The sequence below is a fragment of the Hemibagrus wyckioides genome, linkage group LG18 (assembly GCF_019097595.1).
Source record: "Hemibagrus wyckioides isolate EC202008001 linkage group LG18, SWU_Hwy_1.0, whole genome shotgun sequence".
Lineage (NCBI taxonomy): Eukaryota > Metazoa > Chordata > Actinopteri > Siluriformes > Bagridae > Hemibagrus > Hemibagrus wyckioides.
In genome coordinates, this window is record NC_080727.1 from 18,388,617 (window position 1) to 18,416,615 (window position 27,999).

The 27,999-nt window shown below is 38.4% G+C and overlaps 2 protein-coding genes across 6 annotated transcripts; both read left to right on the top strand.

Annotated features, from left to right (window-relative positions):
* Positions 1–13,255: 13,255 nt before the first annotated feature.
* Positions 13,256–15,237, top strand: ripply1 (ripply transcriptional repressor 1). 2 transcript variants are annotated; one of them, XM_058415831.1, is made up of 4 exons: positions 13,256–13,472; positions 13,741–13,816; positions 14,459–14,532; positions 14,662–15,237. In XM_058415831.1, exons 1-4 carry the CDS (start codon positions 13,369–13,371, stop codon positions 14,864–14,866), a joined length of 459 nt encoding a protein of 152 aa, XP_058271814.1. In that variant the 5' UTR covers positions 13,256–13,368; the 3' UTR covers positions 14,867–15,237. The 2 variants fall into 2 exon arrangements, with proteins under 2 accessions (XP_058271814.1, XP_058271813.1); XM_058415830.1 differs by having other exon boundaries at positions 13,259–13,472; positions 13,738–13,816; positions 14,662–15,234.
* Positions 15,238–16,137: 900 nt separating this feature from the next.
* LOC131369026 (transmembrane gamma-carboxyglutamic acid protein 3) lies at positions 16,138–27,826 on the top strand. Of its 4 annotated transcripts, none has more exons than XM_058415413.1 (4): positions 16,138–16,220; positions 18,212–18,252; positions 19,964–20,124; positions 20,858–27,826. In XM_058415413.1, the coding sequence occupies exons 2-4, from the start codon at positions 18,243–18,245 to the stop codon at positions 21,404–21,406; spliced, it is 720 nt and encodes a 239-aa protein (XP_058271396.1). In that variant the 5' UTR covers positions 16,138–16,220; positions 18,212–18,242; the 3' UTR covers positions 21,407–27,826. The 4 variants fall into 4 exon arrangements, with proteins under 4 accessions (XP_058271396.1, XP_058271393.1, XP_058271394.1 ...); XM_058415410.1 differs by having other exon boundaries at positions 16,139–16,220; positions 18,207–18,252; XM_058415411.1 differs by lacking the exon at positions 16,138–16,220 and adding an exon at positions 16,227–17,064 and having other exon boundaries at positions 18,207–18,252.
* The last annotated feature ends 173 nt before the right edge of the window (positions 27,827–27,999 follow it).

The following is a 27,999-nucleotide window of genomic DNA, read 5'->3' on the forward strand; positions in this document are numbered from 1 at the left end:
AACACACCATTTACAGTCGTATGCTACAGTATCTCATCTCAATCATGGGGATCAGTGAATTGGTCTTCATCATGCAGTTAATTTCTTTAAATCTTAAATCTTAGGAAAACGACACATTTCATATTTTCTGCCATTTTCAAGTATGTTAAGAAGACATTTTCACCTCTAGTTATGTTTGTGTTGTGCAGTTTGGGCCAACCATTAGAGAAACATCATGTGACTGAAACGTGATCATTTCAGTCAGGATGATGTTTGATTTGACTCAGGATGATGAAATGCAGAATGTTCTCAAAAGACACACCAAGTTTGTTGATTAATTTTTATCCCGTACTTTAGTGAACCAAAATGAAAATAAAACACCTTCCCTAAAATAGTTCCGATGGTATTTTTGGAAATGTATGAGGAGTTAACTTGGAGGTTAACCTTAAACATTAACCATGATAGCAATTCGACATAAATCCAGACAGCAAAACAGAGATTATCTTAAAAAAAAAAAGATCTACATTTATGTGTAGAATTCTACATTAACACTGCAAAATTAAATACCTGCCATGGTGACCTCAGGGTCAGAGTTATCAGAGTTCCTCCCTGCTGATGTCATTCCTCCTCACCACTTCTCGCACCTCCATTCTGATTAGGAAAGGTGTAGGAGTGACACCAGCCCTCACACCTTCATCAGCACACTTTTCACACCCTTCTTACTCCTCCACTCTCTCAGTCCACGATCCCGTTCCCACCCGAGCGCCTCCACTGCAAAGCTAACCTCGTTCTGACCCACAATCAATTCCACAGTAACAGTGTGTTCAAAATAAGTTTATTACCAGGGATCATCAGTAACGGAGTGCATACTAAAGAGGATCAAATCTCAGAGAGTTAGTTCCTAATCCCAATAACAGGATCAGATGTGTTTGATTAAAGCTGGATTTTTGAAAGGCTTCAATTGTTCATAAGAGAATAAGGAACCGTGTAAACTCTACATGAGCCTGCCGAGTCATTCGATTCAGTGAAGATTCAGTGTCCACTGATGTTGTTGTTCCTTCTCACCTCACTCATTTGGAGAGGTGTAGGGTTTATACACCTCTATACACACTTCTCTCACCCTTCCCCAGTCACAGCGGAGTCTGCAGTACAGTTCCCAGATCTTCACCTACACATACTGACCTGGACACAAACACTGACCTCAGACTGACCTGATAAATATTCAGTTCATATACTGAAATCGCTGGCTCCCCATTTTCTCCACTGCAATTCATTTCACCTACACAATACGCAATACACATTTCAAACATGTTAAAGGTTTCAGAGATGTCACTAGCATCACTATCTAGTCACTGTGATGTAATCAAGCAGTGACTGGGATCATCTTTAAACCGAGTGTATGTTTTGTATATACACACACACACGGCGTGACAATCATAGAGGCCAGGCCTTGTTGGCCAGGTCTCACCAAATGACCACTGCTGCACATTTTTCTCTTATTTCCTCTGTACAATATAGTTACAGAGAGAGTTACAACATAAACTGTTTCGTTTTTTGGATTTGCAGGAGCTGTAATCAGAGATCAGTTAGTGTTTGGGCCTCGTGTGATCACTCATGTAACGTTCGCACCTGTACATCCATCAACCCGATATCGAAATTATAGTGTGTTGTGTGCATCTTGGCCACAGATCTATATCACTTGTAATGATCTACATTCATCTGTTCCGCCTTGATTCCCATGTGACCTCGGAGTCACGGTGTCCCTGCTGATATCTTTTCACCAAGCCTCATGCCACAGCCTCGATTTGGGGAGGTGTAAAAGTGACACCAGGCCTCACACCTTCGTAGGCACACTTCTCTCACTGCTACAGACTCTGAATAGCTGAATTGTTCCCACAGCAGCGCCTGCACACTCTGACCAGACTCTGGACACGCACACTGACCTGGTTCTGACCTGTTCTGTACACTCACATATACTCTAGTGCACATTTACCGATGATGATGACAAAGTGGATCACATCTGTGATTAATTAGCATTAATTAGCAAATGAGGCCAATTCATTAGTGAATCGATCATAATATATTGCTATAGATTTTATTCACAGTGTACCTGAAGATCTGTTCAGTGATGTTGGTGATAAATACAGTACTCTGTATGATGTCTCTATGACAGGAATTCTCCAGCCTTGGTCCAGTGCTTCTTCTCTGTGTCATGACCCTGATGACATCATTCCCCTTCACCAGGCTTCACACCTCTGCTCTCTTTTGCAAAGGTGTAGAGATGACACCAGCCCTCACACCTCCATCGGCACACTTCTCTCACCCTCTCTGTTCTCTCTGTCTTCACCCGGCTCTACACCGTACATGTAGTAGAGTCGGAGGAACTGTTCCCATCCCAGCACCTACACACACCCTGACCTCTGACTATGGACACACTCACTCACTGACCTCAGACTGGCCTGTGTACAAACCAATAGCTCCTGATGTATTATTAAATCACAAAATGCATAAATTATTTCTCTAATAATAGCTCTAATAATGTTCTTGCATATACACAAAGTATTCAAACATATTTCTTATTATGAAATTACTACAGAGGTCATTCAGCCTGTTTTTAGATTCTTTTTCTTCGACTCATTTTGTGTCTTTCTTGAAATAAATGTTTACAATTCGAAAATTATCTGCTTACAGAGCTAGACGGTTTCCGCCCTGAGATGAGTAACATGTCTTGAAATAGGTTTAATAATCTTATATTCAGTTTATTACTATCTTATGATAGGAAATACTACACAAATAGTATTGCTTGGCTTGCTAAGGTGTCACTACATGTATGCCACATGCTTTGTACGCATCTTAATATTATATACAAACATATACAAAACATAATATTAAGGCCTATTAATAAACTATTTGTAAACAAAATGATAGTGTCATGATTATTGTAGAAAGTCCTAAATTATTTTGTACATTTTAGGCATTCATATTGAGACATCAGACTAAAAAATCTGTTTATACTCAGTGTTTAATTTATTGTGGAATTCATGATAAACCTTATGCCAATTTAGGATAAAATAACCTTATTTAATTATTATTATTAACTTCTCATAACAGGCATCAATGATACAGTAAATTGTAGTGTTTAAAGGCATAAAACTAGAATCTTTGCAAGGCAGAATTGGATCTGAAATAAATATTGTAAATATGTTTTCAAATAAATTAAGCCTAATTAATGTTGACTAATTAACCTTTGACTCTTAGATAAAAATAAGTCCCAGTCTGTGTATAAAGTTGGCTGACGACGGAACCCATCAACCTCACATATATTTACATACGTCCACAATATTTTTTAAGTATCCATTTATTAAGTATCCATATTTATTAAGTATCCATTTTTCTCCTCTACTCTGATTTATCTTGATGACCTCAGGGTCACAGCGTACGTTCTTGCTCTGTTTCATGTCCACATTTCATCAGGCTTCACACTTCGGCTCTGGTTTGTGGAGGTGTAGAAGCGACACCAGGCCTCACACCTTCATTGGCACACTTCTCCCAGCCAGAGTCTGCGGTATGGTTCCCACCGCAGCGCCTACACGCTCGGATCTGGACACAAACAGTGACCTCATACTGACCTGACTGACTTTATGTACATTTCCAGTACACAACAAAGCAGTACTTTTCTCCAGTCTTTACTTATCTTTTTACTCCAAGATATTTTTTTTTTTTTGAGATTTCTAACCACATACAATCTTAAAGAAAGGGTACCAAATTGTGCCGTTCCATGGTTCTGGGGTGGAACCTTCACGTGTACACCTTTTGTACGTGTAGAAAGTATCTAGAAAGGTGCATTTAGGAGATCTTTACTCTAACAAGTCATTAAAGTCTAGATGTGTTCATTAAATCGCTTTAAACATACAATAGTTTCACATTTCCATGTTAAAAATTACAAAAAATAAACCACCTCAGCTGTGATTATTAATTTTGTGAGTAAGCCTTTACTATAAAAAGAAAATATGTCGCACAAAATAACCATGTTCACAGACTGAGATTTAAACCTGATCTCTAGCCAATGATGTAAGTAATCTGTTTAGAGGAGATGTTCGTATCTTGTTTCCTCAATAATTTGTTGATATTTTCTTCTCTAACCTCAATACGCATGTGACCTCAGTGTGTTGATCTGTGCCGTGACCCCAGTGATGCCATTCCTCTTCACCAGGCCTCACACTTCTGCTCTGTTTGGGTAAAGGCACTAGCTTACACACTTCGGTCACACTTTCTGTTGCTTTAGTACCCTTAACGATACAGTACACGAAGCAGAGTCTGCAGTACCGTTCCCACAGCAGCACCTAAACACTGCCACAGGACAACCTGGACACAGGCACTGACCTCATACTGACCTGTTCTGCATACACCTATAGATAATTATGATACAGTACATGTTAACTAATGATAAAGAAGTCACAAAAATGGTTACGGCTTTATGCTTACGAGATGTGGTAGCTTAGTGCTGGGTTACTGTGCGGAAGGTTTTGAGTGCAAATCCCAGGTCCACCAAGCTACCACTGCTGGACCCCTGAACAAGGCCCTTTACACTCAATTATATAAAATGAGCTAAACTGTAAGTTGCTCTGGATAATGGTGTCTGTGAAATACTGTGAATGTAAATGATTGTGGTCAAAGATTTCCATTTTTTGTTGATCAATCTACCATTAGTTTCCAACATGAATAGAATAGAACAGAACAGAAGGCCTAATTAACATTGTATAGCTCTGCATACAACGAAACTTTGTTCCTATTGGTGTCAAAGTAACAGGAATGTAACTGCAGCAAAGATAAAGTAAAAAAATAAAACAAATAATGACTTTTTTAAAGAAATGCCTAATGTTCCAAATGACCAAGTGCAATGGTTTGGAGTATAAGTACTCCCCTGAGATATACTACACTACTGATGAGACCTCAGGTCATCCTTCTGATGACCCTCCCATGCAGAGTGTGTTTGTATGTTATTAGGAAATCCATAAAACTAAGGCGGGAGGATATTGTTACATATTTTGCTTTTGTTTTTGAATGTAAATTTCACACTGATGGTGTTTCAAATCATGCTGCTGGTAAAGATGCTGTATGTACAACACTTTAGAAAGCAAGACTCTTATTGGTCAGGAGGCATGGATACGTTTATTTTTAACGACTCAGAAAGTAGTTCCACGTGGAGTGATCTCGTTTTAATATGTTATTGTGTCTCTAGTAACAACAGGACATGAATGGCAGAAGCTCCACAAAAACGCATCTGTGTGACCGCTGATATGGAGATGTTTTCTGTGTTTAATTAACAATGATGGAAGGTGTTTCCAGTGTCAGAGCTATAAGGCTGTAAGTTTTCCAAAACCATATTTTGTATGTATTAAATTCAAAAGAGAAAAAAAATTAGTGTCTGGTAAGGGAATGATCATTTATATCTTCTGCAACATAACTGAATGTGGGCCTTAAGCAACATATATGACAACTGTTGGCAAATTGGTGTGGTATAAAAGCAATAAAACAATTCAGATTATACTGACATTCGAGAATGATCAACATTGGTTAACCTAGTAACTGTCTCACACCACCCCATTGTTTGATTCCTTCCTTATCTTAATTGATTTACAGGCACTGTTATAAATAACAGGAACTCTCCAGCCTTGGTCCAGTGCTCCTCTGTGTCATGACCCTGATGACATCATTCCCCTTCACCAGGCTTCACACCTCGGCTCTCTTTTGCGAAGGTGTAGAGATGACACCAGCCCTCACACCTCCGTCAGCACACTTCTCTCACCCTCTCTGTCCTCTCTTTCTTCACCCGGTTCTACACAGTACATGTAGTAGAGTCTAAGAAACTGTTCCCATCCCAGCACCTACACACACCCTGACCTGGACACACTCACTCACTGACCTCAGACTGACCGCATATGACCTATTTGGAGCCTTCATTTTTAATACATTTCCAATTTGTTCGATTCTTTGGATAGACAGTGATGTAAAAATATTCTACTGTATATTTCTGCAATCAGCTAATCATAATACTGCAAAGAAAGCGAGTTATAAAGCAACGTACCAAAGAGTTTTATATCTGAGAATACACTGTACCAAATTCATCCACTTCATTTCACCAATTCACTTAGCAAAAAGCCACAAATCTTCCCACAGTGTCTCTTCAGAATCAACAATGGCCAGCATTAATAATGCTTCCTTTTAATTTGGGCCCTAATGCACAAACTTTTCACACAAACGTGTCTAATGTAATCACCGTAACAAGCTGCTGCTTATATCCATATCCATAAAGTAAAATATGGTTACTGTGTTAAAAATAAGAATTTTTCGAAGTATAGAGGCAGACGTCTACTTGTGTGCAGGTCAACAAGTATCTACATTTACACATTCATCAAGTATTCAAGAGCAGAACGTTTTTAACTGGTAGAAAAAGCTGACCTCGGGTCAGTCGCATTTGAAACGGCTTGCATTGTAGTGACACATAAGACACACAATCCTAGTTTTTGTTATAATAGCAATTTGGTTTCTAAACTAGTTTGTTAAAGTAGGATAGTTGGTGTTTTCAGTGCTAATTAGCTACCCAGTAATTTAAGCTGAACATTCCACTGACTTGAGGTCAGCTTGCTTCTACTCTTGAATACTTGATTCAGAGAAAATTGCACATTTATAATGACAAAACATCCTAGTTTAACAAACTAATTTAGAAATAAATAAAAAAAATAGCTAGCTACTATGGCAAAAACACTTACCAAACATACCTAGCTAAATAATATAATAACAAACTTTTTTTTTTTACAGCTCATAACAATCTAATTTAAGACTTTAAAGACTAACGTAAAGACTTTACGTTATTATTGAACAGAATTTGGTGAATTTTAAAGGATAAATTTTCTAACAGAAAAAAAATTCAGATTTGTAACAGTGACAGTGAACAAACCGAATGTATGTTTGGTCTTTAATTCAGTTTCAAGAATATGTGAGTAATGTACAAATCTATTAGTTTCTATTAGTATAATTAGTTTCTACCCCTGACCTGAGGCAAAATGTGACCTGTGTTTGGTTAGATTCAGCCGATACAGATTTTTTCCACTTCTTTTTGAGAAAGCTGTGTTCTTTCAAGCAGATTCAATTTATTTTAAGATGAATTAATTGTCTCCTACTGTCATGTTTGCAGTACTTGTACACACACTAGAAGCTACAGTCACTCCCACTGCCCTTCACACCTCTCTTCTAAACTGAAGAGGTATTGAGGTGACACCAGCCCTGAACCGCCCTCTCCACACACACACACACAGTCTTCAGTAGCACCTCGATCAGGTCACTACAGTATCAGAGGCAGGATTCCCAAATTTATCACATCAGCACCTACACACCCTGCCCCTGACCTCTGCCCTCAACATATGCTTATGAATGTGTTCTGTCCCTTCACCTGAACTCTGTGACATTTTGTTTACAAGCCATCAGCTACAGTATACAAGGAAGAATTTAAACATAAGATGATTGACAGACTCCATAGCGCATATACCGATGACGAGTATCTGGCACATTACCTTAAGCAGATGGTATATGTGATGTGTAAATGACTAAATTCTGAAAAACTGACTGTATTTGGCTTCTTCTGGAAGGCTTTAATACATGCCTTTCTTTCTGGCAATAATACATGATGTTGAGAAAAAGAATACATGAGTATAGTATTCCTTTTTTTTATTTAAGATTTACTTTTATAACCTTGCTTTGGCAGTATAACTGCACAGATCAGGCCAGATATCTAAATCACTGCTACCCAAGTGTGCTTTTGTCAAAGAATAAACATCAGGCTTGGATTAAGTAGTAAAAAAAAAAAAAAAAACTACATACATAGCAAAGTGAACATAAGGCTAACCAGATCGGTTTGAAATGAGGTAGCGGCTGTGAAAATGTTCAACTGGAAAAGGAAGGCTCAAAATCCACCTTAAAAGCCTGTTTACAGCAAAGCAGTCCACATATGCAACATGGTGACTGACAAACATTACAACCTATGTGCAGATTATACAGGATAATCATCATAAAGCTAGATTGCCGTATTATAAAGTATAGTTTAATATAATTAAACATCATTATAATATAGTATAGCCTTGGTATCAAGAGATAATCAAGAAAATAATCGGAAAATTCTGATATTATGTGCAACAGTTACCTCAAAATTGCCAACGTTTTACAGCGTGATGTATAAACTTTCTGTTTCTGCCCTGACCTGCCCCCTTGTGGATAGAACTTTTAACATTTAATGTTCTAAATTTTGAATCAGTTCATGCATAAGAGGATTTTAATAGCAGTACAAAGGATGGGACGGTATCAAATAAACCTGCTATCATTTTAATACACGTGAGTTGTTTAGAGGTGTTTCGGTCGGCAGAGAGGGTGATGGAAGTGTCAGAGGTGTGAGGCCTGGTGTTTCTCTTCACCTCCTCAAATGAGAGCAGAAGCGTGAGGCCCGGTGAAGAGGATCGAGATCAGCATGCCTGAGTTGAGACTGGTGATCAGATGAACGTGAGGTTTTATGCTTCACGCTTAATAATATTCAAATTAATTTATGATGTATATCACCTCCAAATGACTCGAGACCAAGAATGTGATTGAACACTGCTTTCTCTCGCTTTTCTGTTTTCTGTCTTTCTTTTCTGAAATTTTCTGTCATTTAGCATGTCTCTGGAAATTGTTTAAAACTTTAGACACAAATCCCATAAATAAAATCTTTTTATTTATTTATGCAAGAAGTAAAGTAAATCATTTAAACCTGAACACTAACTCATTTTAACAGATTCTAATGTTTCAGATCTATTGTTGTTTCCTTTTACTATAGATAGATAGATAGATAGATAGATAGATAGATAGATAGATAGATAGACAGACAGACAGACAGACAGACAGACAGACAGACAGACAGACAGACAGACAGATAGATAGATAGATAGATAGATAGATAGATAGATAGATAGATAGATAGATAGATAGATGATTTGGGTGTATGACAGGATTAAAAATTGATGCCCAGATTTTAAATTGATTCATTTTTTTTGTCTGTTTTTATTACGTGTGAATAGGATTCAAGAGAAGTTCTTAGAGAATTTATAGAATATATTAAGAATAATATAGTAACCACATTTTTAAAGAAAAAATATATATATTAAATGTTCTATTACTGGCAGATAAACCAACTAAAGCCTAGAGTCTAACTTCTTGAATGACAACACTACACATTGATCAATTACCCACAGACACGTTTCTGTAAATGAATCTCCTCGACTAGTCTCCGTGCCATCACATATGACACAATCCACTAATCTACTCTTAATCGAATCAACATGTGATCACTAATGAATGACGTGTCAACAGATCAACGATAGGAAATTAAGAAATTAGATTTGCCCAGACAATCTGGCCCTAAAGCAATAAAATCAGCATTTAATCACTTTGAGTGGAATTGTTCTATTACAACACTATTAGAAGGTGGGGAAAAAAAGCTAGATTTTCACACGCTTGAAGTTTTTTCTTTTGCCATATAAGGAAAAAATATTCACTGGCTTTATCTTTAAGTTTCACATTTTTCTATTCATTACGAGCAAACTGTCAGAGGTATTGTGTTCCACGCAGCCCAAAAATCCAGTTCTATCATCAATATGTCAACAGATATTTAGAGCGACGCATTTTTATTTTGAGAAACTTCCCGTGTCTGTGGGACAGACGGAGAGAAAAAAATGACAGGAATTTCCTCTTAGGCAATAAATCCAGCTACAGTATGAATGCAGTAAGACTGTAATTAATCTTTGATTATGTTAGATTGAAGGAAGATTTCTGTACTGGTTTGTCACTCACTTAGTCCAGTGTGTGTGTGTGTGTGTTTTATGATCTGATACAAGTTTTATTTATTGATTGATTGATTTATTCATTCATTCATTTATTTATTTATTAAACAGCTGCAAAGTTGCTAATCTGTTCTACGACAAAAAGAAAAATGGAGCAAAAAAAGGCTAAGCACAAAATGGAGCAATGCCTTTAGTCAAGTTTGTTATGACTCCTCGTTTCTGCGCTGGATTTTGACTTGCCGTAAATTATTTTTTTTTGCCATATAAGGAGAAAATATTCTTTGGCTTTAATTTATTGAACTGGCAAGACTGATATGAATTAAGATGCCAAGATGTAAACTTAATTAATTTTTTTGTGTCACTCAGTCCACTCTGTGCATGTGTGTGTGTGTGTGTTAGATGTGATGGTTTTTATGGTCTGTGGTTGACTTTATGAACATTAGTTGGGGTTTTTTTTTGAAACAATGCAAAGTTTTTTTATTCTGTAGTAAGAAGAAAAAGAAAGAAAATTGCGAGAGAGAGAGACAGAGAGAGAGAGAGAGAGAGAGAGAGAAGAGAGAGCACATAAGAACAAAATGGAGAACAAAGTGTTTCCCAGTATACAAGTTTAGGTGAAAATATTCACTGATTTTATTTCATTTAACTGGCAAGACTAATATAAGATAGTTGTGAAATGAATAATTGTGTGTGTGTGTGTGTGTGTGTGTATATGTGTGTATTTTGGATGTGAGGTTTTTCTGCTCTTAGGCAGACTGTATTTACAGCCTTTTACTTTCCTTGTTGTAGGAACAATGAAAAGTTGCTAATTTGTGTTAAATGGAAGGAAAGACAGAATGGTAGAGAGTATTAAACAAAATGAAGCAAAGTGCTTAGCCTGAATACAAGTTTAGCCTAGAAATCTGATTCATGTCGAACTGAATTACACTGACAGGGAGTGTTGTTTTAAATTAAGGATTTGTGTTGACTTATTTTAAAGGAAACACAGAGAGAGCAGCGGGTTAGTGATTACTGAAATTCCTAACTACGGGGGAGAAGTGCTTTGGAGCTTTGGAGAAGAAGGTGGTGTTAATGGCAGGGGGTTTCCAAAGCTCAGCAAATGTGAAAACACAGGACGGTTCATCTCAACTCCCCCCCCCTCCAAACAGCCCACTCGCAAATGAACAGAATAAACAACTTGGTCTTCTTTTGTTTTGCTTAGATCTAATTTTGGAGATTAGACTTTTGGTGGAGATAAGGCGTCCACTGAGGGCTCTGCTGAAGTGTAGACTAAACGCTAAATTCAGTGGAGCTCCACTAAATGCTAATTTAGCAACCTAGACTAAACTTTAACAAGCTATTCTGAACATCAGTTTGTCCTTTCATTTCTGCTCAATGTTTAAAAAAATGAATAACGTTCATTATATAATATAACGTTAAAATGAAAACGATGTGCTATCAAGAGATTTTGTAAGTTTGTATGGGAAAGAGAAGGCTGGAAAGTTAAGCATTGAGAACGAGCCATTTATGCTAATTGGATACCCAGTTTAAAATGTGAAAAAAAAGACGATCAATTTCTATGTCTAAATTAAAAGATAATGAGCTAAAATCAAGAAATGACACACTTTTTTTTAATTTTATTTGTAATATTATTTCTCAGCATAAGTTTTTTGCTCATGATTTGTTCTTGTCGATAGAATGATTCATGAAATGGCGCCCAAGATGACTTTTCAGTTGTTTTGATGTTATAAACTCAGAAAAACAAACAATGCAAAATTTTCTTAAGCGAGTTTCTTCTATATTTTAACAATCATAACGTTTTTATAATGTTATTATTATATTTTTGCACATTTTTTTGACAGAACGATTCGTAGATCCATCAAAATGGCGACCCAGAGATGACTTTCAGTTGTTTTAATGTAAAGCCAGAAAAAGAGAAATTATGTAGGATATTTTTTTTAGTCACACATAAGCCACGTCATTCCTCATTTTGGCCATTTTAATGTTTTTATAATATTTTTGTTTTAATAAAAAAAAATACCGTTATACCAAGATACATAATAAGCCAGCTAGCAGTCACTGGTACCCCGAAGGTCACGTGGTTATAACCAGCTTTACCATCTGTTAACTAAAAAAAAGCTGAAATTGAACTTATTTAATGTTAAAAGTGATTTGCTGCTGAACAACATTTTAGGACTGACTATGCAAACTTTCTCATGCTTGGTGTTGTACATCGTTTAAATATATATTTGTCCTCATCGCATGTGTGCAACAGCATTAATGGTTGCTGCATTACTTTGTCCTGACTTTGTCCATTTGTGCCTTTTGCCTTCTTTTGTCAGTTTGCTGGCCCTGTAGGAGGTCAATGCACTGCTGCCCTGCAAATTTGCTTTTCACAAATGGAGCCACGAAGTCTATCAAGACCCCATTAGAGGCTCATTAAGTTGACGTAGTGAGATATTTTGCACCCAGTTTAACGGACAGAAGTGTGAGCGCGTGCTTCGGTGGATTAAAACACACACACACACACACACACACACACACAAGACCAATGCGCAGAAAACTGATCTCAGGTCAGCCGCGCACTTTCCGTGGTGCAGGTCTAGTGATGAGATGATCACAGGTCAGTGATTTGGCCAGGAGTGATTTTAATATCTTATTTTATTTTAATTTAAAATGATTTTAATCATCCACTAATCGAATAACAATATTACAGTTCTACATTATTAATTATTGCACCTAGCCCATGTTACAGTTTTAAATATACTGCGTATGTACAAGCTACATGGTGTAAATGAGAATAACAATTTTTTTCCAGTATAAATAGTTAATCAGGAGGTGAAATAAATACTTTTACAGGGAAACACGTCAGTATTTTTCTGAAGTTTTTTCATATACACTTTATAATATGAAGGAACGAATTTCTGCTATTAACAGCACTGATGTAAATATGTTGGATTTCCTAACAGTTCAGAATTTACTGAATATTTTTAACCTTTGCTTTTGTATGTCTACATGTGATGTATTGGTAATTCTATATTCCAAACGCAGATGCCTATTCATCTTTCATATAAAATACCGCCGATGTAAGCAGATCAGCCCAGTGTCGGACTTTTCTATAGACTAAGTAACTGTTATATATGACCCCTCTTCTGTATTGCCCCCCCTGTGTCTGCCTTCTCACAGATGGTGTCTAAGTTTGCCCCTCTGTGTTTTTACAATCACCTCCTGGTACCAGATTTCTCACCCTCACGCTGTGGTGTGCTGTTTACACAACTGGAGAAGCATTCGCGACAAAATGCTCTTCAGCACCCCGATCATTTTGGCAGATGGACACATCTCTGCAACTTCTGTTGCTAAGACAACGCCCCGGTTCACGCCCCCCAAGCGCCGCCACGCCCCACCTCCCTCTGCGTCTCAGCGTTATATAAACCCCCGGTCTCCGACCTGAACTTCATTCATTCCGCTCTACGCTTCTCTTAACACGACGAAGACTTGGCTTATTCGTTTCACTATTTTTGGACTACCGAACCGAGGCAGAAGGATGAAATCTGCTTGTCTTGTCGCCTCCCAGACGCATTTTTCCGGCGGTCCGGCTTTTAGGTCAGCCCCGGTGAACTCCCGGATGGAGCAGTCACCCGTCAGCAGGTGAGCGTTAACATGGAGTATAGGTTCTTCTAGGATTATATTAAAACACGCACACACCTCATTCCCTTGGACTGTTATCATCCTAAAGGTGCTCCTTAAATAAGTTTTAAAATAAATAAAAAAACAAGTGATTCATATCTTGCATCCTTTCTATTTAATGATGTAATGCATGTATACATATGTTGTATGTTGTTCTTCGGCTTGTTTTTTTGTTTGTTTGTTTGTTTTTAAATGAAACTGAACACTACTTGTGCCTTGTCCACAGCAGGCCTGTCCTGTGGAGACCGTGGCTCATGACCAATCAGGACTCTCATACCGTGAGCCTGAGGAGCAAGCTTATCTGTGTAAGTTTTCCTCTCAATTATACTAATTATAGTCCTGCTTGTGCATTTCTATCTTAAACTTGGCATCCAAAACAGATACACTGATTTGACTTGTAAGGAAACCTGGGTTATAATCTGAAGTTCAGATTAAAAAGTCACAGTCATGCATTTAACAACAATGCTTTAAGAAGCAAATGAAACCCCAGGGGCTTGAAGATAGGCATGTGGAGCGCATTAGCAACAGTATGGCAGAGCAGAAGGTGTGACTGTCAAGCTGTTTTGCTGACACCAAGCCAACTCCGTGCAAAGGCAGAAGGACCAACTGGAGTGCTGAGACACTCTGCCATATGGCACCGCTGCCTGAGCCAGAGTGAGAACTCCGAATTGGTGCCCAGTGGCGAAGCGTGGAGGGAATAGCCTCCAGCATGCTAGTACATGCCTGCCAAGACTAGTAGACGTGCCTGGGGAATGTTTGGGTTAGATTCGCACTTTTTAGCCTGACACCTACCAACTCACAGCTACTATATCCTATATAGCCCAAGGTGCTATACAGCTGCTTTGTAGCTAGTGCTGATATCACCCCATAAATACCAGGCAGGAAGCTTGCAGTGGATGTTTTCGTTTGTAAGTGTATCCTTACACCTCTTTCTTCTCTCTTTACAGCCTTATTCCCGACCAACGGTGCCAAGCAACACCATGGCAGATGGCAAAACTCAGCCTTTCCAGCACCCTGTGAGGTCAGTACTCTTTTGTTTTGATTGAGCAATACATTGCACGAGTTATGGGTTGGCCTGTAAACCTGTAATCAGCAGACAAATAAAAAAAGTGAGATGTTCTAAATATTTTCAATTATTTTTCCACTACAGACTGTTCTGGCCAAAATCCAAGTCATATGACTACCTGTACAGTGATGGTGAAGCACTGCTGAGAAACTTCCCAGTCCAGGCAACCATCTGCTTCTATGACGAGTCTGACAGCGAGGATGATGATGAGGAGGAACAGGATGACGAGGAAGATGAGGAAGTCAAAGAGTGTCTTAAACCTCAGGGCCATTATTGCAACTATAACTGAATTGCGAACTGGATTGATCTTTGTAACAAATACACCCAAGGAACATCAGACATTCAGTCAGGACTGTCTAATCACTGAGAAAACATCCTAACTAAACCTGCATGTTTCTGAATATCGTCACAAGACCAGTTTCCAAAAGGACAAGACAACATCTTCAGAACTGGATGGTTTTCCGAACTGTAATTTCCTCTGGGAAATGTATAACGGCAAGCAAATGATCCCACATTGGGATGAATGTTTCCAAGATGACTCAGGGTCTCTGCTTTTTGTATGCAAGATTCCTCCACCTTTATTTTATTTCCTTTATTTATGTTGTATATATCTACATCTATATATATTTATGTCCTATTTTTCTACTTTTGTGTAAATTACACAATAAACTTAAATAGAAAAAAATAAGAAGGAATGTGTTTTGTTTTAAATTCATCATGCAAATCCAGGTTTTCTTGAAACGCCTCTCCTATTCATCGGTGTCATGTTTCTTTCTTTGACGTCGGTGCATCTGCTTTGCGTCTTCCTGGTGTTCTTCACCCGATGAAGAAAACTGACCATTCAGATTGTCAGAGGTTAAAAGCTTGCTTTACTTCTAGTGTCACAAGTTGCAGGATCCATGCTGTTATATTGTGCATGTGAATATGATTCATAAATACTAGAAATTTGCAATTTGCTTTACAGTTCTTTCAGTGCAAAAAAAACAAAACAAAACAAAAACAATTACTGTAATCCTTTTCAGTCTTTAAAAGCCACAGCAACAAGCCACAACTTTGCATGTTCTGTTTTTGCTCCATGGCACACAAAACAGACCTCTTTTTTTTAATAGCAGGTTATTTTTGGTACTTAGTGAGATAAACTAGGACTCACTATATGTGGCACACACACACAAAAATGTGTGTCATGGATAAGCTCCATCACTGACCTAATAAATCAGACCGTGATGATGCGCGGAGGCAGGGAAATGTAGTCTTTTAATATAAGGTGTGGCATAGGAAGAGACCCCAAGGCATCTCACATTACATAAAATAAATTGAATAATTATTTTCTCCCCACTATATCAATACTGGTAAGAAATAAAACAAACGCTATAATGTGAGCACGCGGCTATTCGCTACGATATGTCAGATATTTGCCTATACTTAGACTACAATACCCAGCTTATTTATTTTATTTTCATTCCAAAGGCATGACTTTTCGCGTCCAAAATAATAAGAAGCGTTTCCATTGGTCAGGCAGAGGAAGCGCTGGAATCCTATTGGTCCGCGCAGACGTCACTCATCCGTCCTGCGTGACTCATGTGTGTGTGTTCCCTTGGAGGAAACAGGGATGGAAGGGATCAGCAGTGATAACGGAGAGGAAGGTAGGGCTTTATTTTAACTGTGCGTGCACGTTATGGTACAAATTCACGTTAGGGCGCACGCGTATCCTTATACGTTGTTGGACTGATGTTTAGATAGAAACAAAAGAAATAGGAAGCCAGGGCTTTGTATGAAACCCCGTGAGGAGTTTCCAGCTTCTTGAACGCGCGATTGAATTTGAAGCTAGCTCGTTTGTGTGACTCGATTAATATTTTATTGGCTTTTTGTAATAGCAGCAAGGAAGCTCCTAGTGTGGGTGTGAGACGACGATATGCTGTATATTGACAGCGAGTGTTCATTTGTCAAGGCTGTAGAGTAAAGTGGTGAATGATCGCACTAGTGTATCCTCTCGTGTCGGATTTTCTTATTTGATAGCTGTGTGGAAACTCTTTGTTAAACATCGAGACCTTTTAATGAACGTATTTAGTAGTCTATAAAGTCCGAAATGTAAGTTTTAAGTAGCGGATTCGTGACAACAACAACAGTGCTACAGTGAAGTGAGCACTACACCGGGGCCAAATAAATTTAAATGGCGGACGCTAATGGCACGTCTACCCCGGCCCGTTTCTATGGTAACCTCCACCCTTGCCCCGCCCACTCGTTCGCTTATAAAAGGCGGAGAGACGCGTCTATAAATCAAAATTCCACTCAGGAGTGAAGGATGCGCGGATGATGCGGTGCCTCTAGAGAACCAAAAGTTCATATGCTGGAGCTGATCCTGATTCAACTCGTCCTATTGGTCTAATCCCAATCCATGAAAAACACACTTTTAAAACACTTCTCCGGTCTGATACACACTAAGGTGTCTCCGGTCTCTGGACCCTTTGGCTCCACTTCTCCTCCCAGGTAAGAGGAGCTCAGATTAGATCTGACTCTACCCCATGGACTTTTTGTTCTGTATTAATACAGATGCTAACACGTAATCTGAAACGCAAACAGCACTGCAAAAACTTGCCACACTGAAAAGCAAATCCGTTACCATGTTGCTCTTATGTGGCTACATCAATTCAATTCGATTTTACTTCTATAGCGCTTTCAACAATGGACATTGTCTCAATGCAGCTTTACAGAACATAAGAAACAAAAAAACAGTGCAAAAAAATCCTTGATGTTAGACAGAATCATCCCTAGTGAGCAAGCCTGAGGCGACTGTGGCGAGGAAAAACTCCCTTAGAGGGTATGAGGAAGAAACCTTGAGAGGAACCAGACTCAAAAGGGAACCTCATCCTCATTTGGGTTCATCAGCAGGTTAAGATGCAGGACTTGAACACGGTTCAGTCAGCCGCATTGTATTTCACATCCATCAGTGTGTCGGAACCGGGCCACGGCAGAACGCAATCACAGTTCAATTCCCAGCTGTAAGCCATACTCCAGGGCGTGGTAGTGAAAAGGTCCATACAAAGGAGCTTTGAGTCATTTATCATCCACAGAAAGGAGGTGTGTCACCTTAAAAGTCTAGCGTATATTAGAATTGAATTGAATTCGGTTACTAGTGCTGGGAGACTTAGGCTGAATTAAATGGAGATGATGGAAACAAATGATACGCTTTTGTGACACCTGTTTACACAACAAACAATGCTAATGTACATGTTGTACATATAAGCGACGTCTTTTTGCATCAGAAGGATGTTTATTTGACTGCAGTGAAGGTTTTGCTTTTCGGTGTAGAACGTTTTTCATATGTCACTATTGAAAACCAATTCCATGTACAGCCCATGTTTATCGTATTTCCCTTTTTCGGTCTGGACCCATAGTGTGGGGCTTGAAAAGCATTCCCCATGATTTATTTGTTCAGTAATTTTTTTATGGCTTCAGTCATGTTAGAAATTGACTCACCAACAGCTCTATGATATGTTTGTGTGTGTGTGTGTGTGTGGCTTGCATTTAGTCCCTTTCTTCACAAGAAATAAATGTGTGTTTTCAAGCATATGTGAAACAAATGTGACACTGCCTCATGTATTTCTGTTAACTGATCTTTTTTCCTTCAGTACAGAATACTCTGCATTAAGTTTGTTGGTGGTAGCATGGCAGCAGGTGAGCGATCGGCGTTAGATTAAGATAATCACACACACACACACACACACACAATATTTTACTAATTTGCTGTTGTGTGTGCCCATACACACAATAGCACATTTTTACACACTTGTTAAAGTAATGAAACTCAACCTGTTGCCAGTCCATTTTCTGTTCTCTGCATCTGTAGGGTTTCGATACATTAATTGATGAAATCATCATTGGAGGTTCAGAAGCTTTTTGGGTCCGTCAGAAAAAAGAATCACTTTGGCGAAATTCTTGTGTTTAATTTTATAGGTCTCACTTCTCAGAAATTGATCAGAATTAAAAAAAAATTAAATTCCTATTAGAGCAAATCATCCAATGAAACGCTTTCTAGAACCATATGTTCCACCCCCAGGAGCAGGTCTTGCTCTACAGTAGTTGCTCATTAGCAGTAAATGTGTTTCGTCAGTGGGTTGAAGGAAAAAATGGCCAGCTTGAGGCTAAAATGCATCTCCTGAGTAAGTTCAAAGCTCATGTTGATCTCTTCTCCGTATTATGCTAGACGGCTTAGCTTCTTTTAGGCTGGTTTAGATTTGGCAGGGATGTTGCGCCATGATTAAAAGTATTACATATTACGATAAATTATAATATGTATAATACATTATGATACAGTACTCTGTCTCCAGTTTATCATTGTAATGTATGTGTGTTAGACAGAGTGAATGAACTGAAAGGAAACTGCTCCATAGTAAACAAAGATCTTATAGTAAATTCTGTTCGCTTGGCCGCCATCTTGGCATCTCTCCCAGCCAGCTATTTTCAGTCAAACAAAACCAGGCTGTTATCTGCTTGAAAGGGGAAAGGCCCATAAACCAGAAATGATGGGATGACTGGAAACAAAAGTGATGTAAATAATGTGATTTTGACTCGAGTGAGATGAAAAAAACAGACTTTTTGGAAGTTGTAACAGAGAAAGGTTTCCTCATCAGTGTACTTAACTCAAACCCATCTCACACACACACGCACAAAATATGAAATTCTTCCCATAAATAAAAATCCTAACATTAAAGAAGTTTTTATTAGTATGTTTATAAAAAATTTATTTATTTATTTATTTATTTATTAAAATGTTTAATTTTTTTACTTAATGTTTACATTTATTTAAATATAATATTTAAGTTTATTGTTTTTTTTAAATATTTTTTATGTATATATCCATTTATTTTATTTTATTTATTTTTTTTATTTTTTTTTTTTACAGTTCCAGTAACTCCCTAATAATGAGATATTAATAAAAATAGGATGTCAGATATCGGAATTCTTACAGATGCACAAGTTAAAGATAGAGAACGTGTTAAAAAACTCCAGAGTGTTCTGTTTATGGTTTATGTCGAGAGAAGGCTTTGAGTTCTTCTGTGACACCAAGAAAATGAGTCTCACATATTTGAACAGGGTGTGTTTAATTTCACAAAACCTTACGATTATGGAGGGTGTATCATAGAAGTCAGAGTCACGTTAACCTATTTCTTCTCACTTAGATGTTTATATTGAGGTTGACGTTAATTAGGAACAGGACTTCAAATGACACGATTCACAAACTCGTTTATATCTCGATTCTTTTCTGGTGCTGTGACATCACTTTTACCCTCAACACCCATTGCCTCTCTTTCTTTTTGTATCTCTCTCACTCACTCACTCTCAATTTCTCTGTCTCACTCACTTTCTCTTGCGCTCTCTTATACAGCATTCCTAAATGGGAAGGATGCAAACTCTCTCCTCAAGCGTTTTCCACGGGCTAATGGGTTCCTGGAGGAGTTTCGGCAGGGCAACATCGAGAGGGAGTGTGTGGAGGAGAGCTGCAGCTTCGAGGAGGCCAACGAAGTGTTTGAGAACAAGGAAAAAACAGTAAGTGCTTCTCGATATCAGACTGCGAGTTTCATTTAAGATCATCTAAAGAACAATTCCTGCTTGTAATTTACTGTAAAATTAATTATCGATTCAATCATCCAGAATAGATCATTTCTAACGTTTCGGTAAGAGGAGCGTGTAATAATACTACCAGCATGGTCGGGAACTGCTGGCTGGCAGAGCCAATAGTGAAAACTCAAATTTTATTCGAACCCTTCCAGAATCTACAATTCAGTCCACATGGTTGACATTACCGTTGATCTCATCTGCTGAACAAAATCTCGGTGTTCGTTCTAATATCGATATCCTGAATCGCATTTGCAGTAAATGCTGTTATTAGCATTTGTGTCAGCCTTTGTTCCTTTGTTCTGCTGATGAGTGATCAAGTGATTGTATAAGACCTCTCAGTTGGAAATGAGTCAGTGTTGTGCTCATTGAACTGCTGTAAAGATGTTTGGTGTTGTGTAACTTGCCCACCAGGCCAGCACTGCTATCGCTGCATAGAAATACTGCAGGATGAGTTTCTCTTTGTGAGACCTGCAGATTACAGTAAGCAATAACAGAGCAGTTAAGTACGTATTAGTGATTAGAATTTAAATCGACAGATATTTCTGTAGTGTTTAATGTAATTGATTAGTAAATTCATTACTAAATTATCCGTTCTTGCTGTAATGACTGTAATTAAATCAGATCCACACAACACGATTAACGCACCTCTTCCTAATCACAGATGGAGTTCTGGAAGACGCGTAGCTTGTACACCGTGAACAACAACGCAGAAACGCGTTCAGGGCGCGCCGACACCGTGTACATGGTGGTCCCGCTGCTGGGTGTAGCCCTCCTCATCATCATTGCGCTCTTCCTGATCTGGCGCTGCCAGCTGCAGAAGGCCACGCGCCGCCGTCCAGCGTACACGCAGAACCGCTACCTGGCCAACCGCAACACTCGCAGCCTTCCCAGAATCCTCGTTCACCGCGACACCCCTTCGCATTCGGACAACTCGCACTCTAACGAGAGGCCCAGCATGGTGCTCAGCGGAGGGGAAAGAGAAAGAGGTGGAGTAAGCTCAGGGACCCTGGACTGCTCATTGCAACCTCCGAACGGCCGCGGACTCTACGTGCAGGACTCGTCAATGTCAGTCGCATCACGTCTGTCGGGGGCCACGCCTCCACCGTCGTACGAAGAAGTGACGGGCCACTTGGAGAGCAGCAGCGACGAGACCACCACCCCATACAGCGACCCGCCTCCCAAGTATGAGGAGATTGTTAAAGAAAAGTAAGGGTAGGCGTATAGAAAAGAACTTCGTCGGTTTTCTTAAAGACCTGAGTGTGTTTCGGATCCCAAATCGCCACCTACGGGTGTGCATGAGGAGCGCTACCAAATGGTCGACCTCAAAATGTTTTTTTCCTCCCCTGGAGTCAAATCTTCTGGGCTTGTTTTTGTGGATGGGACGAATGTGTTGATTTTTTCTCGCACTCTTCCAGAACCACAACCAGCTGCTCACCGCACGGCTACACCTCGCACCATCGTCAGTGTCTTTCATCGTACTCAGTGCTTTTAATCAATCAAGGCTCCGCCGTCGTTAAATGAAGTGAGGTAAAGGAGACTAGGTGTTTTTCCACCATTTTTACTTCATACAACATGAGGTGGAGCTGCACAAACCTAACAAGCATTCGTGTTATTATTACAAAAAGACAAGCTTTTGACGAGCTTTTTTTTTTTTTTTTCACCAGAAAATCTAGTGTTGAATCAAATGTAATCAAATGTGTGTGCCATATTCCACATGTATGTTGCTACTAGAGTGATTAACTAGGACGTGTTGCAGACGCCAACATTCTTAAAAACCCGCTCCAAGAATATATGTACAATTACTACAATATTGCAGCAGAGGAAAAAATTTTTTTAAATAATATATGCAAATAACAAGACACACACAACAGTGTTAGAAAAGTATTTGAAAGATTTGGCAGTTTGTAAATTGTTCTTGGCTAGAAGTGCACACACATCTCACTCTCCTAATCTGCGTACCAAAATCAACACACGCCTTAAACACATGGGGTTAAACGTCAATCAGTCGGTCTGTTCTGTGGTTAACAAAGCTGCCAATGAATTCACCAACATAATGAGGGTTTCCCCTCAATACTGTGCTCACACACACCAATCCCAAAACACTGTTTGTCTATGTCCAATGCGTAGTGGCGGCCCGTCTATAGGGACAAATCGGGCAGAGAGACAACATATTAAAGTACACTTTTTTGTTACAGCGATTTGCTGGCTTTCTTGATGCACCATGTGACGCCATAGAGTTGTTATCACCCCTAGTGGTCAAACACAGGAACTGCAACAATCGCTATTAGAAGCCCATTGGGACAAGAATGATGCTGCCCCACCCCATGCCCCACGCTCAGTCTCTGAGCAATTGTAGAGGAAGAGGAGCTTTAGACAGCACAGTGATTGCCAGGACCATGTTTTCTACCCCAGACTGGGGTAAAAAAAAATTATATGACAAGATCCTGTTTTGTAGCAAATAATTAGAATGGAATCGAATTCATTTCCACTCAAAAAGGCAAAATTTCCTGGTAGGCATTGTGGATGTGACGACGTGTGAGTGGAATAGGGAGGTTATGGAGTGGATGCACCAGAAATCATGTGCGTACACACCGCAGTGATTGTTTTTACACACAAGGGCTGAGAAAAAGAAGGATAATGTGTCTCCCTTTTCCTGTGTCCAGTTTCGTTGGGCTGGATTCAGGACTTTGAATGGATTTTGAAAATAATAATAAAACCCTGATTAATGGTAGTAGCTTTATATCCTATAGTATAAGTCAAGTGTCTCTCCACTTTATTTTATTTGAGTCTGTGTCGTTATTAACATCGTCCTGCCCCACCGAAACCTATGGTCACGAGCCGCCTCTGCTGCTGCAAATATAAACAAACATATAATATACAGATAGCACAATTACTGGATAAACTAACATTCCAGATCCCTAAAGATTCTTGCCCCCTATTCTTCCCTCCGCTCTGACTGTTTACAGCTTTTGTTACTCTTTTTTTATATAACGGCATAAACAAACTGTGTGAAATTTGTTTAAAAAAAAAAAAAGAAAGGGAAAAAAAAAGCATTATGTTGCTTTCGACTTCACCAAGTGCTATACCGTAGTATTTTGTATGATGCTGCTTGTCTTCATGCCATTTCATTCCTCACAAAACTCTGTACGACTCTCAGCTCGGAGTCTTAACCAGACGCTAAACTGCCCGACTGAAATAGTCTTTGTTTTATTTTTATTTTTTATTTTTTTCAGCTCAGGTTTAAGCCAATCAACTGCCACCTTCGCAGGAAATATTGTGTGCGGATATGTATTTATATATAAACTCACACGAGTATGAAATTCTTTCTCACTGCCAGTACCAAATCTAATGATTGTGCACTAATATAAGGGCGATTATTTTATCTTATTTTATTTTTTTTTATTATTTTTTTTAAAATAATAAATCATTTTAAGGGCAGTATAGCACAGTTACTATCAGACGAAGTAGCGTCTCATATTAATCACTGTATGTTCAGCCGAGGAGCTTGACGGTGAGCTGACGTTGGCAGGACTCTCAATCCAAAGAGTTTGACAGAGAAGTCTTTGGTGTCTGCTCTCGATAGAAAGAAAACGCTTGCATCCAAAGCAACTTAACCAAGCTTTTTTTTTTTTTTTTAAGTGTAGAGATGAGGTCAGTGTATGTTGCGTTCCTTGTTTTTTGTTTTTTTTAATTTTATTCTTAGGGCACACACTTCAACAGGAAATGAATTCACCTTTTTTGGTCTGCTCATGCCACTTCTTTCACAGTGCAGTGTAAGACATTCAGAGGAAAAGTGCAGTCTGCCGTCTTCCACATAACTGACTGGAGGATTGGCTTGGGGTCACTGTGATTGACAGGGCAGAGAGAGAGAATGCCCCCCCCCCACTCAGACAGCACAGCCAGTGTAGCTCTTTTGGACTCCAGGTGATTGAGGTCTACGGCAAATTCAGATTTGTCTGTTGCGACATTTGGATAAACTAATTTTAAGAAACTTTTTGTTAAAAATTGTTTCTACTTGTTTCACCACTAAAATCCAGAAGTCAAATAAGCATGAATGCCTGAAATGCATGAAATAAAAATGCCTGTAGTCGGAAGTAGCTTGTTTCTTGGTTTGTTTTTCATTTGGCTACGATGTGTTATTATTATTTTGTCCTCTTCCTCTGTCACCCTTGTGCTATCTTTAAGAAAGCATACAATGATCTATATTTAGTCCGTCAGGCACTAACTGCAATCTTCAATCGAAACCTTTTGCTGTTAGCGACCCTGTAATTGCTGCTACGCATCCAGGTGCCTGCTGAAGATCATAATTTTAAGCCCAGCAATTCCAAAAAAATAAAACAAAATAATAAAAATAAAAAAAAAAACAAAGATGAACGCAACATACGCTGATCAGTTGAGCTCAGGCTTTCTGTTTACCTTCTGTTTTAGACCCCCGACTGATGCTATATCCTGGGATTTGAACTTGGGAGCAAATCTAGAGCAAGAAATTCAGATTGTATCTCTGAACACGACGCTGAGATGATTCGAGAAGTGATTATGGAAGTGGCTAAAATGGTTTAAGTGCATGAGGCTTCGTTGCTGTATGTGTTAGGAAGTTCAAAATTCAGTTTTTGGGGTGGAGCTTCAATTTCCCATGCCTTTTATTTCCTGTCTGTTTTTTTTTTTTTTTTTAACACAGTAGAGGTGTTGATCAGATTATCGAAGCCTTGTGAATGCTTGATTGAATGAAATTTTACACCAAGCCTCAGTGACTGCATCAAGTATCGTGATGGCCAGGATATCTGATCTTAGAGCAGTGTGTGATTTTTTTTCTGTTCCAAGCTTAGGGAGTGCTACGGAGCTTAGAAGCTGAAAACAGTGTTTGAAAATGAATTGCTTATATAGGCCACATTTTTAAGTTCTCCACAAAATAGCTAGTGTTTCTAAAGTGATGTTAAATACACGACCAGCGTAAATGTTTAGGTTTTTGTAACGCTATTGCCTGTTAGGCTATGCTAACACAACCATTGTTAGCAGCTAACTGTTTAATAGCAGTGTGTTTTTCAGTGCAATGTTGATGTGTTCCCTCATTACGGTCCTTAACATCCATTTTGACCAACCCATGTCTGTTCGCTTCAGTTCATGGACACGAGATTCGCAGACATCTGATCATTCATAACCTGTCAGTCTGTATGTATATAATTCAAATCTATGTTCAGATACTTGTCAGCTTCTAATCTTCGTACATGTGGATCATTTCAGAAGAAACGTTACAGATAATGTGTTTTGTTAAAGGTTTCGATTCAAGCACCACACAGTCACATCAGTTGCTAATTAGACCAGTGTTTGTTAGAGAATGGCAGAGTGTGTGTGTGTGTGTGTGTGTGTGTGTATGTATCTTTAATATTCCCACTTCCCCACCTACAATGTGCCACCAGAGCCATGTAATTTGTTTACATGATGGAGCGTGTTTCCGTGCACCTTCGTTCTTCTGCTCAGCTTCTCTGCATGATGCTTGTTTCATTTCATTCTAACGTCTTATTTTTTAAAACGGAAAACTACATCTATCTTTTGACTAAGGCTCTAGATATATATGTTGTACGTTGATGTGCTGGTTACACCTATTTAAACTTTCTTTTTTTTCCTCAACACTGTTGAATTCGTAATACCTGTTCATGTAATACGATCAAATGATACGTGCGTGTACGTGTGAAAGTGTATAAAACATGTTAAACACATCTGCTGGTATAGTTTCACCTTCCCCATTCGACACAGATCTACTATTTTTAATATACATATGCCCATATACTCTCACTGGCCACTTTAATAGAAATGCCTACAGAGATGTTTCTGCGGTTCATTCATGCAGTTGTTGAATTATCAGCCAATCAGGTAGCAGCAGTGAAGGAACATGAAAATCGTATAGATACGCGTCAAGAGCTTGAGTTGACTGCTGAGCTGCTACGATTTTTTAGCACAGCGATCTCTGTAGTTTACACGGAATGCTTTAGTAACTCAAATAACCACGCTTTACTGGCATGGTGAGCTGAAAATCATCTCTTCGAAAGCCCTGAAGCTTGAGGTGGAGGAACTACGACAGCAGACTACGTTGGTTCCATGGTTTTCTGCAAAAAATAAAAAAAAAATGGAAAATTTCTTTGCATCAAAATGTTGAAGTTTTAATTAAAAATCAGCAAAATTAAACAAATTCTGAAAAAAAGGTGCAAAATCAAGCATTTTTTGGAGTGGAATGATCACAGATAAACTCTGTGAGATCCTGGATGGACTGATTACTAGCTGATTGGATGATTGCATGAATAACCAGAGTTCCTATCAAAGTGGCAGCCTTGATGCATTGATGCTGTAATATATTGGTTTTATTCTTTTGCAGAATTTTAGCCTATTCATAATCAAGCTACAGATACACATACAGGGCTTGGGATACCATTAGCTAAAGGTCAAGGAAGATGAAAGTGAAGATGATTCTCATGATATATGGTTTGTGTTTGTTTTTCGGTGTCTTAAAAAAACTGTAATATGTTGGTCTTCCCCCTGCCAAAAGGACATTTTTCCCAAGTTTACGTCTTTATAGAGCTTCCAGTCACACTGGCATATAAAAAAAGGACATGATACTTATGTAATCCCAGCTGTAAGAATCTGCTCATATGTCTGTCAGTCTGGTCTTTGATGCTGTACAGGTCTCAAGCTTCAACGACAAAAAAAAAAGTGTTATGTACTGCGTTTTGGATTTCTCTATTCGCTTCTTCAGGTACATTTTTTTGCAGTAGATTGTGAACACGTTTTTAGGTTGACCCTTATGTATGACAATTAAAGCTCCAAAGTACAGTATTAGACAACTTTTGCTTTACTATTACAAAATGTACCTTGATGCCATGGTTTACATTTTTTCATACAGATTTTAAAGACATGTTTCATGGAAGAATTTCACATATCTTTCACCAGAAATGTAGTTGATCAACTGTGAATATTTGTATTTGTATTTTTTTTTTTTTTAATTGAGTTATTCGGTGGAACTTTGAGGCTAACAAATAAAAGAAGCTCATGACACCCAATTAGCACCAAGCAAAACAACATTTTGGCAAATATCTTTCCGTTTCTCAAATGATGAAATTGTACAACACAGGTTTATTTTATTTTGCCACTAAGTTTGATGCTAATTGTTAGTTAGAAGCTTTTATTGTTTGTATATCTAGTTTTTTAGGTTCCTAAACTTAAAAAAAAAAAAAAAAAAAAAAAAAAAAGACGTGGCTGATCAACTTAACCAATATTCAGTAACAATATTGTATAATTTATTTTATTTTTTTTTCACCCTGAACCATAATTCATTTTTAAAATAATCAATGGACTCGATGTGCACAGATAGCTGGGGTTAATGCTGATATTTTCACCATGATTGGTGATGTAAATAAATCTGTATTTTTTATTTTAGCTTCTGTTTATTATTATTATTATTATTATTATTATTATTATTATTATTATTATTATTTAAAAATGGAATTTACCCCCCATTCTATTCTACTCTGGCATAACAATGTGTTTCTAAGTGCCAAAATTTCATTTCTCTCAAAGCACTGACTATATCTTTTGTGAATTATTAAACAAGTGAATTATAAAACTGTGGTCATTTTTTGGTCCACTTAAAGAAAAGAAGTCACTTTTCTTTTCTAATTTCTCGTCTGTTATGGCATCATTATTGTTGTTTTTAAGTGCGATCAAGTCCGTCCTCTATGGTTGGTGAATGATTCATTCCGTCTAAACGACTCTTCTAAGTGATTCAAATGAATCGTTTCGCAAGCCTCGGTG

Coding starts and splice junctions, on each gene's coding strand:
- LOC131369026 (XM_058415409.1), top strand. CDS start 16,973: ATGAAAAACACACTTTTAAAACACTTCTCCGGTCTGATACACACTAAG. Junction 17,065..18,211: donor GGCTCCACTTCTCCTCCCAG/GTAAGAGGAGCT, acceptor CCTTCAGTACAG/AATACTCTGCATTAAGTTTG. Junction 20,125..20,857: donor TTGAGAACAAGGAAAAAACA/GTAAGTGCTTCT, acceptor TCCTAATCACAG/ATGGAGTTCTGGAAGACGCG.
- ripply1 (XM_058415830.1), top strand. CDS start 13,369: ATGAAATCTGCTTGTCTTGTCGCCTCCCAGACGCATTTTTCCGGCGGT. Junction 13,473..13,737: donor GAGCAGTCACCCGTCAGCAG/GTGAGCGTTAAC, acceptor CCTTGTCCACAG/CAGGCCTGTCCTGTGGAGAC. Junction 14,533..14,661: donor CCTTTCCAGCACCCTGTGAG/GTCAGTACTCTT, acceptor TTTCCACTACAG/ACTGTTCTGGCCAAAATCCA.